At 45.3% G+C, this 17,704-nt stretch overlaps 1 protein-coding gene across 4 annotated transcripts in view; it reads right to left on the bottom strand.

The window, feature by feature from the left end:
- Nucleotides 1-17,389, bottom strand: part of HDX (highly divergent homeobox) — a 50,608-nt gene extending 33,219 nt beyond the window's left edge. Inside the window, exons 1-6 of one of the 4 annotated variants that reach the window (XM_064158968.1) lie at nt 16,314-16,905; nt 13,785-13,930; nt 12,493-12,658; nt 10,173-10,319; nt 5,382-6,506; nt 184-237 (exon numbers count right to left, since the gene is read on the bottom strand). In XM_064158968.1, coding sequence (XP_064015038.1) covers nt 184-237; nt 5,382-6,506; nt 10,173-10,319 — 1,326 coding nt within the window. In that variant the 5' untranslated portion in view covers nt 12,493-12,658; nt 13,785-13,930; nt 16,314-16,905. Of the gene's footprint in view, nt 1-183; nt 238-5,381; nt 6,507-10,172; nt 10,320-12,492; nt 12,659-13,784; nt 13,931-16,313; nt 16,906-17,278 lie in introns of those variants that run through there. The other 3 variants (XM_064158970.1, XM_064158969.1, XM_064158967.1) reach the window with 3 other exon arrangements.
- Nucleotides 17,390-17,704: the final 315 nt, after the last annotated feature.

Here is a 17,704-nt window from a genome sequence, read left to right as displayed (position 1 = left end):
CCTACATTGACTTTATGTTAAAAGAAACACTGTACCTGCAGAAAATGTTTGTATTAGCCAAAGTATAGCAGGGAAAAAAGTACTCCACACAAGGTGAATAGAACTGACATTTACAAAAAGGCATTTTTATACAGTTCATTCCTTCAGTTGATGCATTAGACACTTAAATGGAAATGTACTTACTGCTCTTTTTCTGGAACAACCTGTAATCCAAGGCACAGTAAGGTTTCCTGAAATCTGTGGAGGGAAAGGAGGAGACAGAACAAAACAACAGCAGCTTAGGATGCTGTGACAGCAAATGCTGAGCAGCTTTCACAAGACTTCAATACTGTGTGTGCAATTCTACTAAGGACGTCTTTAAAACAGGTGATGACACAAAAGCAAAGCCACACTCAGCCTCACTGTTGTGAGACTCAGAACAACACACCACTTTTGGGGGGCCAAGAACAAGATAACATGATGGCAACTTGGGTGTTTCTCTTTTGCTGTCTCAAAAGTTGTATTTCAGACCATAGCTTTTCACTTCCAGCCTGCTGCCAAACTGGAAAGGTGAAGCAGTTTGGAGTTAAGACAAGGGCCAGTGCCTGACACAACCCCCAGCAGGTATTGTCTTTCACAAAAAATACTGCCACGTTTATAACTGAGCTATTCTGTGTCAGAAGGATTTGCAGAGCAGCAGAAACACCTGAGGCAGCAGGCTGGAGAAGAAAGGGGAAGGGGGATGAAGGCAAAGGTTAGCTGCCTTGAGTCCCACTGCTTCTTCATCACTCCTAGAGGTCAGACTTCATTAATTAATGATTTTAAGACTGTTTTCCCTGGGCATCTGCAATCACAGGATCACAGAATGTCAATGTATCATAGCCTGGAATATTTTAGGGTTTATTTAGGCTTCCAGCTCTTCTGCTGCAGACAAGTAATATTTGAGAGGCTAAGCACAGCTCTTGAGATTAATCAATCTGATGTCATTACAGACACCACAGAGGTGAGAAAGCAAAATCTACACACTTCTGCTGACTGGATCAAACTTCCCAGAGTTTCTGTATTTGTGAAGTGCTCTGTTAATGAATCTTCCAGCAAGAACACAACCAAATATAGAATACCTGGCACAGTCTGCCTACTGTACAAGCACATAAAATACTTACAGAATACAAGTTTTTAGCTCAAAGTGCTTGGAGGTTACCCAAAGTCAGACACTTTCTCATGGCAGTAGATTAGGTTGAGGGGGTCTAGAAATGAACACCCTCCCCTGCTTAGGACAAGCCTCTATCAGCTTGTGTGTCTACATAATTGATTCCTTAATTGCATGCAGGCACTTTAGAAATCCTGTATAAACAAGTTCCATTCCAATTCTGTATCCCACACAGCAGCTTCGCTCCACAGAATCCACTGTAAGTGTGTCCTTGGTATCCACCCAGGTGGCTTCTATTCACAAATAAAATGTGAGGATACAGGAAAAAAAAAGTGAGTTTCTAAGTGAAAATACTTTGTTAGAGCATTAACAGTTACCTGAAAGCCAAACACACAAGTTCTGTCAGGTATGATGACAAATAGAGCCAGCTTTCTCTTAACTACGTGGAAAGACACACAGGGGGGGTGTTGTAACCTGGCTCTGTAACAGAAGCACAAGGGCTGGGGCTTTTTGGTTTGGGTTTATTTTTTGAGTGAGATGGGCATGTATCCTGCATCCAGAGGTGTAACTCCAGTCCTAGGCTGACTGGGACAGCTACTATGAGCTGCAGAAATACCAAGCTGAAATGTTTGTCCCAGAAAGATGCTGTGCCCCAGATGCTAGAGAAAGTTCAAAGGTGCTGCAACAATTGTGCCAGTGCTGCACCATTAATGAAAGTGCTTACATTACCTGAGGCCCCTACAAAGCCTCTTTCCAATTCACCTGTAGATTTATTATCACTATGCCAGGGCACTGGCACAAACCAAGAGCTGAGGCTCAGGCAAGTCCTGGTTGCAGTGTCCCTGCATTTCTTGAGGGTGTACTTAACTGTGCTCACAGGTGCTGTCCTCAGAGCCTCACAGGCTCTCCCTGCTGATGAAGCTGCAAGTGTTTCATCCCAGAAATGAAACAGAGGCAGTCCAGTGACAAAGGTTAATTCTGCTTCTGTCAGAAAAGTACCAGGAAACACTTTGTTCAAGTCTCTTCACAGAAAACTGTTTCTGGCCCTAGCAAAAAGCTGTGCTGCTCAGAGTTGGCAAGAAGTTATGCTCTTGTCTTCAGAAGTCTCTAGGGAAGTAAATCAACCACTCTGACAAAATCAAATAAAAGGAGCTCCATTTCCTCAGACAAAGCAAACTCACTGCTAATTTACATAAAGTAGCATCCTTAAAGTGAATCTTAAATAGAAATAAATATATATGATAGCTATTATCTACACCCTACTCTGACATACTGGCTGCAAGGCTCAGGATTTTCCCTTGTAGACAGGGCCAAATCACTTACCTCTGCTTCACTGTGTATAACAAAGTCATTAAAAATACACATACTTTCAACAGATTTTTCCTAACCTCAGGGTTGTGGGGAGGAAACTCTCCCTAAAGCCCGATGCAGCCTTGAGAAGCAGCAGGAATAGCCTCTCTTGTTCAATATGCTCAAAGCCAAACTAAGAGAAGTACGTAGGCTGAACAATTTGTTTACTGAAACTGCTCAGGCATTAAAATTGATCACTTGATTCAATTTACTCTTAAGTTACACTAACATGAATTTGATTAATTGAACCAGTAAGGAAGCTATAACTAATTGCTAATTAGATACCCCACCAATGTACGACAGTAATTACTTCATCAAAACACAAATCACACAGTCCTGACTTTGAAGAAGCATCTGCTTGGATGCTTAACTACTCCAATAATCATGTAGCTCAGGTTTAATCTATTTTTAAATTTAGGAAGATTTCCCTAAGTTTAAGGGGTTTAATTCCTGTGCTGATGGATAAATTAGCTCAACACAGGCAATAAAATTAACAGAGACCAACTAGATACAGGCAATAAAATTAGCAGAGACTGACTAGATACAAAAGTGTCATCCCCTGCGAGTCCAAAAGGATTCAGTCAGAACCTGTTACAAAACCTAAATGTCTTGAAGCCTAATATATAAATACTCCTAAGTTATAAGGGGAGTATTTACATGAAATAGCAGTCCCATGGGCTGAATTTTAAAGGGGAGGGTTTGGAGGAGGGGGTTAAACTAGCACACAACTGATGATCAAACCAAACTACATTATCAGCCTAGCAGGGTACACTCTTTGGCACGCAAGACTTTGCAGGCAGTAGGTGACATTTTCTTGCCAATGTGGTAAGTGAGTGGTGGAAGTGTCAGTGTCCTACACTAACACCTCTTAAAGGTAGGGAAGTTACTTTTGCATCGTTCTGGGAGGTGCTAAAAACTCTTAGCAAGTAAAGCAGTGATCTGGACAAACCAGCACTGCTGTTTCTTCAAGGTCCTGAAGTGTATGGCCAGGCTGTAGGACACTTCCTCTGCAGCTTCCCCAGAGCCATGACACTACAACGCCCTGACCCTGCAGCTTTCACCCTCCCTTATAAATTATCTAACACTGGAGTGCCATCTCAGCATGGATGCTGTAAGCAATAAGTGAATTAATAGCAAGCCATTCAGTTTTTCCAAGGTTTAGAACTGTGGAAGGGGATACCACAGGTAACAGGAGCTCCCTCAGTCCAAAATCAAGGCATCTGAAAGACTGCCAAAGAAGTCAGAGGGTACAGATGACTTCCTCTTTCACAAGAAAACTAGGCATGTTATTAAAACAAAACAGAGATGTCCTTGTTTTGATCCATATCACACCACAGGGACAGCTAAAACATCACCTAAAGTGCTCAAGTTGTTTAAAAAGATTCTGCCTCTATCCTCAAAAATCCCAAATAAAAATTATTTTCAGCTTTCAAACCTCAAAAAAGTAGGAAAAAATGCATCAGGGAGGTGAATTTTTAACAAGAGTGAGATACCAAAATATCAGTAATATATTTCACTTCATGAAACTTATGATAATGAAAACATTTCTTAGGAACTCTTGAGCTTTACTAGTCTTTTATTAAACAAATGAGCACACTCAACAGCTTTTCTTCTCCTATGAAACTGGGATGGCCAAAGTAAACAGCATTTAATGAATTCTGCACCTCAGCTAAGAGAATACTCAGAGATACTTCCAGATAAAGGAAAAAGGGAAAGAGCAGCTTCTCTAAAATGCTCATCTTAGATGCAGTTCTTATTTATGACCTTTTCTACTATATAGAATCTACTCCAGAGTTTATCTGCTTCTCAAGCCTCAGGTTTCCCAAGAAAAGCAGTAATTGTGGTGAAAAGTGGTACTTGGCCTCAAAAGTCTGCTTTCAAATCCTCAAGGGAAAGGAACAAATCAGAAGTAAAAAAGAGAAAAAACACTTTACAGAGTGCTGCTCCCTCTAGTAGTGAGCAACACAGAAGGCAGGGTGGGCTGCTGTTTACATGGTTCACTTTCAGCATAAATTAAAGGTAGTAAGAGGCAAAAACATGCTCTCACACCCTGCCAGTCTTTAAACTTTTATCTCAGTGTCTCTAGACTAGATCATACCAGATAGCACAAAAATCCATGAGAAGAATCACTTTGGATGTTTCCTGCACAACTCTCTCAGCTAGTTATAACCAAAACCAAGAAGCTGTGGCAGCGGTGCAGCTTACTCTGAACTTCTTTTCATTCTTCAGTTACCTGCATTTAATCTTCCTCTCTCAGGATTACTGAAGGGACTCTGTTACAGGACGAGCAAATAATGGGATTGAATGGAAAAGTGATATTTGAATTAGACACTGTGGGAGAGGAAGAGCATTTGCTCACTTAGTGCCTCCCACCATTTGAACGACCTCCTAATCCCTAACAGAGAACAGGCCCAAGAGATTACTAACTGCACAGAGGGCACAAGCAGTGCTGCTGGAAGAGTTAATCCCAGCTGACATTAAGAGGGGCAAGCAACTGTACAGCTCACAAATGATCCCATGTTCTGCCCCGTGCCAGATGTGAAATACGTCTACAAAGGAACAACCAAGGGCATCACTGTGCCCTTGGAACAGGGCACAACAGGAACAACCAAGGACATGCACTGACAAGCCACATCAGGACAGCATAGACTTGAGCATGCATCAATACTCGAGGTGGCCAAAATTCATCTATTCTATCCATGTTACTCACACTGATCCTTAATATACTGCTACCCACCACAGCCATGGGCTCAGCTACACACGTAGGAGTGCTACCATACTGGAGTCTTACCTACACCTTTGTTTAAGAAGGGATTCTCTCTACTGTGAGATGTAAATGGAGCACAGTGCTTGTCTACCAGCTTGTCTTCAACGGATGAAAGCAGAGAAAGTGATTCATTACCTGGTAGTTATTTTGGTTTTGTGACAGCCTCAGTTGACTTGAAGATGTAAAATGAGGAGAAAAGGTACTTCTTGAGGGATTAGCGCTGCTATAGAGCGTACTGGATGTTGTATGCAATGAGGTCCGTGCAGGCAAGTGGTAGTCTCTGCTATGATACAGAATATTGTCAGGCATGTCCCTGGCATTCACCAGCTGTGAACTACAGCTCACATTTCTTCCTGGCCCGGACAAGGCTGCACTTTGGTTCTCTACTCGAACAAAACTGCTGTTTTCACAGTATCTTGGATAGCTTTGCATTTGTGCTCCCATGGATGCCAGCTCCTCCTCTCTGGCGTACTCGTCGTCCACGTCGCCCGTTTCCATCGCGATGGACAGGCAGCTGCCCTCTGCCGAGCAGTGCTTCTGCGCCGCGCTGCCTCCCACCACTCTTTGAGGTTGATCTGTAACCGCCAGAGAAAACACCTCCCGGATTTCCAGGTTTTGTGTGCTACAAGAAGGGTCCCTGGGGTTAGCCCTTTGCCCAGGGGGCACGTGTGACGAGAGAGGTGCGTGATCTGGCTTTTGTAACTTTTGACACGCCACGGGTTCAGCTTTGCAGGGCCTGTGGCATATCATGGGCTTCTGAGGTAACACCAACTCTGCAGTCTGCACTGAGGAGCCACCGTAGCTTTTCTTAGTGTGACTGTAGATGGAGTTTGCAGAATTGAGCACGCTCGTTTGCCTAGACAAAATAATGGTCTTTTCCCCCACCAAGAGGGAGGCGTTCTTACAGTGCGGTACCTGGCGTCCTATGGGGATGTGCTGCTGCTGGAACTCAGAGTCGCCTTTTCCCGGCAGCCGGGGAACAGAGGTTTTGTGCATTTCTGCCACTGAGGCGTTGGTCTGTTTGGTGGATCCTTGCCTGCCAGATGAGCTAGCAGGACTGTAAATACCAGTAACTATGACATCATTGTTAGAAGAGGTCCAAGAAGATTGCTGACTTTGGGATCGGGCAACGTTTACCACGTTTCTAACTGCTGCTTCTGGAGGCACTGAGGAAGTGGCAGGGACAGTCCCTGGGGGAGTGCCTCCATACTCAACAGCACTCTTGCTGCTCATCTTCCTTCGTTTATTGCCAACCCAGGTCTGCAAACAACAAACACAAACAAAGCATTAAATGAGCAGAACAATTAGGCAAAACCATTTTAAAGCAGATCTGATGAAATGTTAAGTATGCAGGTTGAGACCTACGTTTACAAACACGTAAATCATTTACTGATTATACACCATCTGAACAATACAAGGTGGAAACCCACAGCTCTCACACTTAGGATTCATACACTAACAGACAAGAGACCCCCCAACTGCAATTCCAAAGCCCCAGGTTTCTGAGACTATGCCATGCCTCCTGTCCCAAAGTTACCCTTAAGATGCAATTCCTGGACACATCTCTGATTAATTGCCCCGAAGTTTCTAGCACCCTGGAATGCAGACCCATCAGTGAGGCACGTGGTGAAACTCATAACCACATAACTGAGACCTTCAAAATCACTTTGAACAGAAACTGCCAACTCCTGAATTTAAACAAAAGGAAGAAAAATAAGAATTCTTTCTCTCAGCTACAAAGCGATTTGGTGAAGCATTTAGACCTATGGACTATGTCCTTCTCTAACTGGTGTCAAAGCCTGCTTTTGAAAGACAATGACAAATAAGATTAGGACTACTGGGAACAGATCCAAATAGAAGTTTGCTATTACAGACATTTCCAAAAGTGACAACAACAGTTCATGACTCTGTCTAAGACAGCAGAGGACAAAATACTTGTAAAATGCAGATACTATGGCAGTTGTGCACTGCTGCTCTGGCCACACAGGAAGGTCTGTCCTGCAAGTAACATATTAAGACATAGCTGAAAGAAAGAAGGGGAAACATTGCCTTCAGTATTTCATCTGGTGGAAGAATCAGTGCCAACACTGGAAGTATAAGCACCACTTAACTATTCCTGGCAATCTGCATGGTCAGAGGGTTAAGCCTTGCTCAATTCTTTCACCAGTGTGTCTGTAATCATTGGTGGAGTGCATCCCCACTGCACCCTGTCATGCCTGGAGGGGCTTCAAAGCTGTATAGTTATGGTGCTGAGGGACAGGCTTTAGTGGTGACCTGGTAGTGCTGGATTAATGGTTGGACTCGCTGACGTAAAAGGTCTCTTCCAGCCGGAATGATTCTATGATGGCACAAGCAAGCAGATGCAAGTGCCAAAGAAGGAGAAACAATCTGTTGCATGTGCTTGTGCTGGTTACCAGAAGGACCAGATACTCATCAGGCACCCAGAGATACAGTGAAACTATTCACTGCACCATGCTGGGTACCACCTACTGCACATCTAAAACCAAATCAAACTAAGATCTTAACATCCAGCAACTCAAATCAGTTGATTTAATCAAACTCCCTCCATAACAAAGAAACTCCACTGCATATCTATCTTGGGCTTCCATCTCACCACAAGAGAGGAGGAAAGCTTTCTGCACATCAGTGCCTGCTAAGGAAGCAGACAGATTTTTCTACAGGAGAACACATCTCTGCCACACAGAAGTACATGGAAGCCTCCCTTCCATCCTACCCACTTTTGTTGTCCAGCTTTACAACATGCCTAATGTGAGGCATGATTTGTTGCACATAGTAAAAACTCAGTTACTAGCAATCTTTTTTTTTCACTAGAAAGCAAGTTTAAACACAGACTTTACAGCACAGACCTCAACTTACTTTCCCTTCTTGCATAAAACTAATTTAGAAGATGAAATTTATTTTTTGGTCATTTCCACCTTGACAGTTTACTGATTGAGCAGAAATTATCATTAAATAGATGTAAATTTTGGACTGGGAAAAGAGATTTTATCCCAAATTTTCCCAACTGCATAGAACTAAAATCGGAAGTTTTGCCCTTGGGTTATCACAGTATCACCAAGGTTGGAAGAGACCTCACAGATCATCAAGTCCAACCCTTTACCACAGAGCTCAAGGCCAGACCATGGCACCAAGTGCCACATCCAATCCTGCCTTGAACAGCTCCAGGGACGGCAACTCCACCACCTCCTTGGGCAGCCCATTCCAGTATCCAATGACTCTCTCAGTGAAAAACTTTCTCCTCACCTCAAGCCTAATGCAAGCAACTTACTAGCACTACCAATCACTTGGGTGTCCAGTTCCTGGCTCCCTCGTTCAAGAGAGACAGGGAACTATCACCTGAACATGAGGAAAAAGTTCTTTCCTGTGTAAGTGCTGAAGCCCTGGAGCAGCCCAGAGAAGTTGTGGAGTCTCCTTCTCTGGAGAGATTCCAAACCTGCCTAGACATTGTGACCCTGGGCAACCTGCTGTGGGTGACCCTGCTTTAGCGGGGGAGTTGGACTAGGTGGTCTCCAGAGCTCCCTTCCAACCTCCATTGTGCTGGGATTCTGTGGTATCTGCAAGTGCCAGCTGCAACCCAAGAGTCATGTTGCTAGCCAATGTACAACAGAAGTACTAATCTCTTCCCAGGAGTTTTATAGAGGGAAAAAAGAGGGGTATTAGGAGAGGCAGAAAGAAGTGCAAAGAAGAGACAGGTAAAATAATGCAAAAATAGTACAAATGCTGGGTCTGTTTCCATTGCCTTTGATAAGTAGGAATAAAGTTTAAGTATTGCACATGGGGAAAAAAATTGGAAAAAAATAGGCTATGATACATTACTGCAGTGAGGGAAAGGGAAATAGGAAGAGAGAGTGAAGGGGGACTGCAAGCAGACAAGACTGGCTGCCTCCTCTAGGTCCTTCAATTGGAATAAAAATAGAAAATCTAGGCCCTGGCTGCATTATCAGCATCCAGATTCCTGTTACAATTGTCTGTTACAAGGAGTCTGAACTTCTGGCTGACTTTCAGAACGTCCCATCACCTCCAACTTGGAAAGTTTTAGTGTTTCCAGAGCATTCCAATAGTGGAATTCCAGGTAAGAATGAGAGAGCAGGAGAGGTTTTGTCAAGGCATCACTGGTACATCACTTAAAATAGACTGGTCTTACTTCTACCTCTTCAGCATCCAGTGGTGCACAAACTTCTGGTAGCTCCACTGCTGTTATTTTTTTCAGCCAATGCCTCATGACTTCTATTTCTGCTCCAAGACAACAGCCATTTTGTTGTCTAGTGTTTCACAAAGGGATTATTATTTCCCTTCCCATGGAATTCACAGACTTTGGAAAAGCTCCTGTTAGTACTAGTGGCATTCTTTTGCAAGGAAAGAATGTAGCCACTGTAAATAAGCATGAGGGACCACAGCATTAATGATTGAGATGTAAAATATAAGTGTGACAGAGTGTGGCAAGAGAAACAGTTCCACAATCATTCCCCTCAAATACATCAGGTTACAGACATTTGTTTAACTTCAGAATAGCTGCCTAACAACATGACCTTTCTTTGATACACTGCACAAGGCTTCCTTAGGGCAAGCTAAGTTGCAGTTTAACAAATAAATACTCAACAAACCCAAAACATCATCAAAAAAAGACAAACAAAACAAAAAACCACCCCAAACAAACAAACAAACAAACCACTCCTTGTGCAATCCAGGCCCCTAGCACATACAGCAACCATGCAAAGACATTCCAGGGAAAACAAATCATAAAGAGGCTCACTGGATTAAAAACAAGCATGTCAGACACACATAGTGACGTCTGATTTAACACAGGTATGAAGTTAGAGACTGAAGACCTCTAGAGAGAACTTTATGTAAAGAAATGAATGGGTAGAACTTCAACATAGAGATTAGGAAGGCCTCAGTACTTACCCTGACTACACTGAAGTCCAGTTTAGTTTCTTGTGCACACTGTAATATGAGCTGAAAGCAATTTTTACTCTGATTTGTCATTCCATTTTCATAATAACGCTGCAAAATCCTTTGTTGTTCTACAGTAAATACAGAACGCAGATTCATCTAAAAACAAAAGAAGATACTCTGAAAGTTGGAATAAAAAGTGTAACACTTGCAGAATGCACACAGCTTCTCCTTCACACTTCTGGGAACACCAAGTGTGGGCACATTTTCTTTACAGAGTCCTTTGCCAACACTTTTGACTTACTTTCCCCAAAAACCTGTCACAGGCAGCACTGTGTTGTGGCAGACTAAGGTTGCACAGTTGAACTGCATGCTTGCAACACTGACAGCCTGACCTAAGTAAATAAACATTACATTGTGTTGGGAGGTCCAAGAACCTCTAGCTTCAAAGCAAAACTTTCTCCCTTAAAATAAAGGCATTAGGCAAAGCAGAGTAACACCAAGAGCTCCAGATCTGTTTCCCCTACCAAAGAGAGAGACGAGACCCAAGACAGAACACAAGTGACTGTTTGGCATGAATAAAATTTCCATCATCTCCAAATTCAACGAATCCTGTGCTCTGTTGGAGCTGCTCATGGTACTCCTTCTGCTGTGTCAGCACTGGCACATTCCTCTTGCAAAGTCACAAGGACGAAAGACCAACTTGGGGGAAAGGAATTGACAGGGAGGGTGATTCAGGCAGTTCTGGTGCAGCCCACTGCAACGCCAGTGCTCTAATACTGACACAAAGGAAGGAAGCCCAGATCACAACTTGATCTTAAAAAAGGTTCAAGCTGCTGTGAAGACATACCCTGAGGCTACAAACCAGGCTTTTTTAGAATACTTAGGGGTTGCTTTACAAGGGAACAAGCCAATGCTTACTATTCGACTTTAGGGTGTAGGTTCCTGCCCATTTGCTTTGTGTTGAGTTTTTCAGCAGTCACCCAAAATGAAGAGCCCCAAGAGCCCCACACTCCTTCCAAGCTACAAGTTACTCTGCAGGTGTTTACTTCAGCCTGCCAAGCCAGCTCAGCACTGGGTTTCCCCATGAGAGAGATCTGCTGTGTGGGGACCAGGTAGCCCATGCTGAGGAAGCCACCCCACCCCATGGAAGTCCAACCACTGGGCACCAGCTGCTCTGCTAGGGCAGCTGCATCTGCGAGCCAGTCCTCAGGCTCACACACTGGTCATGGTGTGGGCTTCGTGCAAGCAGCACTGTCCCACAGCAGGCCATCACACAAGCCCCTCATCACATCCCCACCAGTGTCAGGCTCGACACAGGGTTACACCAGACCACCACAGAAGCAGGAGGTGGCCAGGGACCAGGCAGCCTCTTCAGTAGCAGTTCAAGCAACACAATGAAACAGATATGGGCTTTGTAACACATGAAATATTCATACCCTGGGCTTGGAAAAGGCACACAACCAGATATTACCATCTACAGAATAGACTCCCCAACAGCAAATTCAAGTTTCATGCTCCTGTTATATAGCTATATCAGTCTACACAGGAAAAGAATATCATCCCTGGCTATAAGCAAAAAAATATGAGTGCCAAAAATGATCACAGGACTTCTAGAACAGGGCCTCTGTTTTGTCCTGAACAGAAGGCCACCAGCTGAGACACCACAAGCACAGGCTACAAACAATGTACACCTGACCTTGTGTCTTGGAGAGCAAAAAGAAAATCACCAGCCACAAGTTATTTTAATACCTGCAGTATATGTCTCAAAACAATGGCAGAACAAACTAAAGACTAAGAAACCCTATTCTCACCAGGCAGGAAAATAAAGGGGTTGAGGGAAGCTTTTGTAGCTACTAAGTTTTAGTTGCCACTTTGGGAAATTTTGTAAGGAAAGGGGATGAGTAGCAATATAAAGTAATTTTTGTACAAGAACTGCTTCCAAGTTAGAGCAAATAAAACTGCCAAGGGCTCAAAAGTATAAGCAGACACTCAACTCCTTTCACATTATTAATCAAGATGATTATACCATATAATGGTAGTGGATAGTAGAGTTCAAAAGGCTTCTAGAAAGGCAAAGATTCAGGTCTAGAATTTGAGTAAAATACTTTTAAGGCAGGTCTTTAAGGTTTAATTTCCTCAACAGAGAACAGAAAAAATTACTAGCTACTGATTTGTAAAAATTAAAGGACCCATGTGAGCCTCACCTCCACCCCTTGGGAAGGCGATGGAGCAACTTAACCTCAATGCTGTCTCTAGGTTTAGCAAGGATAAGAAGGTCATTGGGAGCAGTCAGCATGGTTTTACCAAGGGGAAGTTGTGTTTAACCAACCTGATAGCCTTTGAAGAGGACAAAACCAGGTGGATAGGTGATGGCAGTGCAGTGGATGTGGTTTATCTTGATCTCAGGAAATCATTTGGCACCATCTCTCACAGCATCCTCTCGGCTAAACTGAGGAAGTGTGGTCTGGATGATCAAGTAGTGAGGTGGATGGGAACTGGTTGAAGGAAAGAAGCCAGAGAGTTGTGGTCAACAGGACAGAGTCTAGTCCAAAGGCTGTATCTAGTGGAGTCCCTCAAGGGTTGGTACTAAGACTAGTACTGTTCAATGCGTTCATCAACAACCTGGCTGACACCAAACTGGGAAGAGTGGTGACAACCCTTCAGGCTGTGCTGCCCTGCAGTGACACCTGGACAGGCTGGAGAGCTGTGCAGGAAGAATCTGAATGAAATATAACAAGTGTGGAGTCTTGCAGCTCGGAAAGAATAATTCCATGCACCAGCAGAGGTTAGGGACTGACCTGCTGGAGAACAGCATAGGGGAAAGGGACCTGGGGATCTTGGTGGACAGAAGGATGACCACGAGCCAGCAAGGTGCTCTTGTGGCCAAGGTGGCCGAAGATACGTTGGGGTGTATTAGAAGGGGTGTGGGTCATACAGGTTCTCCCCTTTTAGTCTGCCCTGGTGAGGTCACATCTGAAATACAGTGTCCAGTTCTGGGCCCCTTTGTTCCAGAAGGGCCTCAGAAAACTGCTTGAAATTGTCCAGCACAGAGCCACAAAGATGCTGAAAGAAGTGGAACATCACCTTGCTGAGGACAGGCTGAGGGAGCTGGGGCTCTTGAGCTTGGAGCAGAGGAGCCTGAGGGGTAATCTCACGTTCATAAAGATGCGCAGGGCAGTGCCAGGAGGACGGAGCCAGGCTCTGCTCAGTGATGTCCAGTGACAGGACAGGGGGCAGTGGGTGCAAGCTGGAGCAGAGGAGGTTCCGTGGGAAAAGAAGGAAAAACTTTTTGACAGTGAGGATGCTGAAACCTTGGAGCAGGCTGCCCAGAGGTTCTGGAGTCTCCTTCTCTGCAGACATTCAAAACCTGCCTGGGTGTGTTCCTGTGGGGCCTACTCTAGATGATCCTGCTCTGGCAGGGGGGCTGGACTTGATCGTTCAAGGTCTCTTTCAACCCCTAACATTCTGTGTGATTCTGTAGCAAGGGAATCAGCAGGTCATGCCCCCTATAATGGGCTCAGTGTTGTTACTCAAAACAATCTCAGTAACCTCAAAGGAAATATGCTCCTTTCTCCAATTTGTGCATCTATAAAGCACTCCAGTTCCTTTATGACTTCTCACCTTTTTTTGAGCCTCAGACTCCCAAGTTAGAAATCCACATGGATTTTTACCATAATTTCACTTTGATCTTGACTTGCCAAGCTTAGAAAACATGCATTTGAGCTTTGGGGAAGCCAGCTGTCCAGTTGGGTAGCAACACATTGGCACTGAAAAGAGAGTTTGTTACAGAAAAGAAACTCTGTGAAATTTCATTCAGGCAAAGCATTATGCAAACTGTAATTCCATGAATGCAAGTTATATTTTTATTTAAGTAAGAGAAAGCTGTGACACAGCATTATTTTTAAGGATTCATCATCTGCCTGCTCTACTAGTAAAGAAAGTCAGCCTTGGCCAAGTATGTTGCTGTCTATGTGAAAGAGCAGAGAGTAATCTATGATGAATGGAAAAAAAAGTAGGTTTCCTTTAAGTACTTTCTCCACCTCTGCTACGTGTCCTAAGCCAGTTAACACCACTTAGCTTTCCCTCTTGGTGGTGTCTCAGTGCTCAACCTTCTGTAAACCCCTCAATATAAAGAAGTTGCTCTACATTCCCTACTAAAATGAATACTAATTAAAAGGGGGGAAAAAAAATCACATCAGCAGAAGAATCTCTTTGCTCTATGCAGTGGTTTGAGATTCTTAAATGTAGTCCAAGTGCTAAGCCAGGCATGGCATGGGGGACACGTGAGAGATCAAAGACTGGAATGTGATAAGAATGCAGACAGGCACTCCAAGAGTCAGCAGTCTTGGAGAAACTTTGGTTTCCCCACAGAGGACAATCCTACTAACACACTGCAACCTGTCACACTGGCTCCCTGTCAGATGAGATTAAGGTTATCCTTACAGCTGAACTCTACACTTGCTGCTTGAGCAAGCTTTTCCACAGTATCCACCTTTTTTTCCCCCCTTCCATAGTAAGAGCAAGCACAACTGGAGAGAGGAGAGCACAGAATTAAAACTGAGTTTGCTTCTGAAGCAGTACCACACTCACTTCGTGAAAAAGGTACTTAATGTAACAATTACCCCACACAGTTCACTGCAAATGCCTACTCCTTCCACTCTACTTCCTTCATCCAAAATGAAGCAAGTTCTCTAGAGACACCTGGTGAAGCCCAGAGATTTGTTTTTAGACACTAAGGAAAACAACTGAGTGTCAAGGAGTACAACAAAAGGAAGAACAACAAGAAAATGTGAACAGTACTGTATTAATAACCCTGGAGTAGAATAAAAAGTAAACTCAAGAGTTACTGAACTTTTCTGCAATGATGATTTGAAGACCTGGAGGGAGGAAAAAAACCTTAAGAGAGAAGAAAAACCAAAACACTTTGGTCTAAAGTCTGCCTACATTGTATAGTAGCCTTAGTGCCAAAAAGTCTAAATATTAAGATTGCTGAACCAAGTAAACTTACTTATGAGCTAAGCCATTGTAGAATACCACCCGATGCTAATTAATTTGAAGAACAGGAAATAAAAAAAGAATGATACTCTTTTTTCAAGCACCAAAGAGAAACTAGTCTTGGATGTGAAATTATAATTGTAAAAAAGTTAGAGTAAAAACCACCACATGTAAAAAACTTTATGGTATGAAACACTTCACAATCATCAGGGATTAACACACAGTGATAAAAGGGAAGAAATTTGGTTCCAAGAGGTTTGGCTTTTCTAACCTCAGCACTAAACAAGCATTTGTCCAGAAAAAAGTCATCTTGTAAAAGCTCCTAAGCTTGTTACTAGTTTAGTCTGTCCATCCACAGCAGGTACAAGGAAAATCAGCACACTCCCCAGTCTAGATAACTTTTCTTCCCCTCCACAGATCTGCAATGGTTCAAGACAACAGGACTCAGTGCCAATATAAATCTAAGGAAAACACTCCAGAGTACAAAAGCTACTACATACATACACAAAACTGCAGTGCTGACACTATTGTACCAACAATCACCCAATTCACTTTCCATGTCTGCCAAAAGCTCACAGTAATTTGCACACCCCAAACAGAAAGCAAATCATCAACTACCCAACCCCCAACTTACATACCATGGGTGGTGATACTGGGCATACAACAAGCAATAATGTGTAATCACTTTGTTTTTTAACTACTGATTCTTTCCTACACAGGCCACAATTGTTGCAACTGCACAGCTCTAAGTGCAGGACATCATACTTATTAAACTGCTTTTAAACATCTATGACTCAGAGCACAATTGCCTTCCTCTCCAGTAAGTACAACATCTGTGATATTCTACTACAGTTCCACCCATAAAATCCAGCTTTTTATTAGAGACAAATTAGACAGCCCTCAGTTAACTTAATAACGTAATAGCCTATGACCACAAGTCTGCAGCTTTTTGCATCCCATCCCACTTTATTCATGCAAATATGACTTTGACTTCAGTTGGATTAGCCTTGTTCTACATCAAGCACTTAAAAAGTTTCCAAGGCCTACGTCATGAAAAAGGAAAGGAGTACTAAAATGCAGTTTTTTCTCTGAAGAGGTGAGCTGCTTAGACTCCAGAAGATATGGAACTGCTTTTGGAGTTACACATGGCCTTACCTGTACCATCAGAGGTGCTAGGCTAGTGGAACACAGGGGCGCAGGCTTTGGGACAGGTTGCATCCCAGAGCGGGGCAAGCCTCCATGCAATGAAAAGTACTCTCAGAGGTGAAACCTTCCCTGGCACTATTAGCCCAGACTGCACAATCAGTGCGTTTATCTCCTTGTTCCCTTCCAAACACCTGAAGGCTAACACCTGTAAGCTAGAAGACACGCAGCTCAACTGCCACCACGCCTGGCACCACTACAGAGGCAGTATGACCTCTGAGAGGTGTAACTCCACAAGGAAAACATTCTTCTGTCAACCCCTCTAGTCTGCCCACCTCTTGCCCACTCCCGTGCGGGTGACCACCTGCCCCGTGTGGACCTTGCAGGCCCTAACACCATGAGGCTACAGTAAGCTTTATCTTTATTGCTCCTCAACCGTTCCCTCAAAGCCTTCCCCTACACCAGCCCGCCCTCAAGGTGCTGCCCCAGCACTGACGTGAGGAGTAAGAAGGGGCCCAGAGGAGAGAGAAAAGAGAACAACGGCGAGCCGGCGGGCAGCCAGACCGGCGGGCAGCGGTATCACCGCCCGGCGCCTGCGCCCAGCCGCACCGCAGGCCCCGGGCCGCAGCGCACCGCGCAGGCGCAGGCAACGCAGCATCACACGCGGCCCCTCCGGGCGCTCCGTACGCATGCGCAGTCCCGCGGCGTGGCGGACTCCCAACGCCTGCCTCTGCGGGGCCGCGGGGGAGGCGCAGTGAGCCTGCGCGCCCGGGGTGGCTCCGCGGGAGCGAGCCCGCGCTGCCGCCCTCCCCCACCGCGGGCCCGCCGGCCCAGGGGCATCATCATCACCACCATCACCAGCATCGCCGCCCTCTTCCCAGCCTGTCCGCCGCGCCCCTCCCGGGCGGGGGACCCGACCGCCCTCCCGGCACTCAGTCGCGCACGCCCACCGTCCCTGCGCAGCGCGGCGGGCTTACCGTGCTGTGCGGGGCTGGCGCGGGGGGATCGGGGCTCCGGATTCAGCCGGTTTCGGCTGGGTCGGTCCCGGCGTCACACAATGAAATCAGCGCCTCCGATCATTAATTCTCATCATGATCGTGACGTCAGCGCAGACAGCGGCCAATGGGAGCGTGAGATCAGCGCCGGCCGGGACAGTGCTCGCCCCCGCCCCTCGCCCGGGGGGGCGCGCGCTGCGAGCTGTGCCGGGCCGAGGGGCCGCGGCGGGGAGCCACCGCCGCCGCCACCGGGCCCCGCCGCAGCGCCCGGGGCCGCCGCAGCGCCCTGCGCCCGCCACGCTCTCGGCGTCTGCCATAACGTCCCGGGCCGCCACAGCGCCGGGCGGGTGGAAGTCGGCAGCCCCTCAGCGGCCTCGCCGCGCCCGGCTTCCCCTCAGCTCCCCAACA

Source organism: Pogoniulus pusillus, chromosome 19 (assembly GCF_015220805.1).
Source record: "Pogoniulus pusillus isolate bPogPus1 chromosome 19, bPogPus1.pri, whole genome shotgun sequence".
Taxonomy (NCBI): Eukaryota; Metazoa; Chordata; class Aves; order Piciformes; family Lybiidae; genus Pogoniulus; species Pogoniulus pusillus.
The sequence above is the reverse complement of the archived record's forward strand: the minus strand, read 5'-3'. Positions and strand labels throughout refer to the sequence as shown.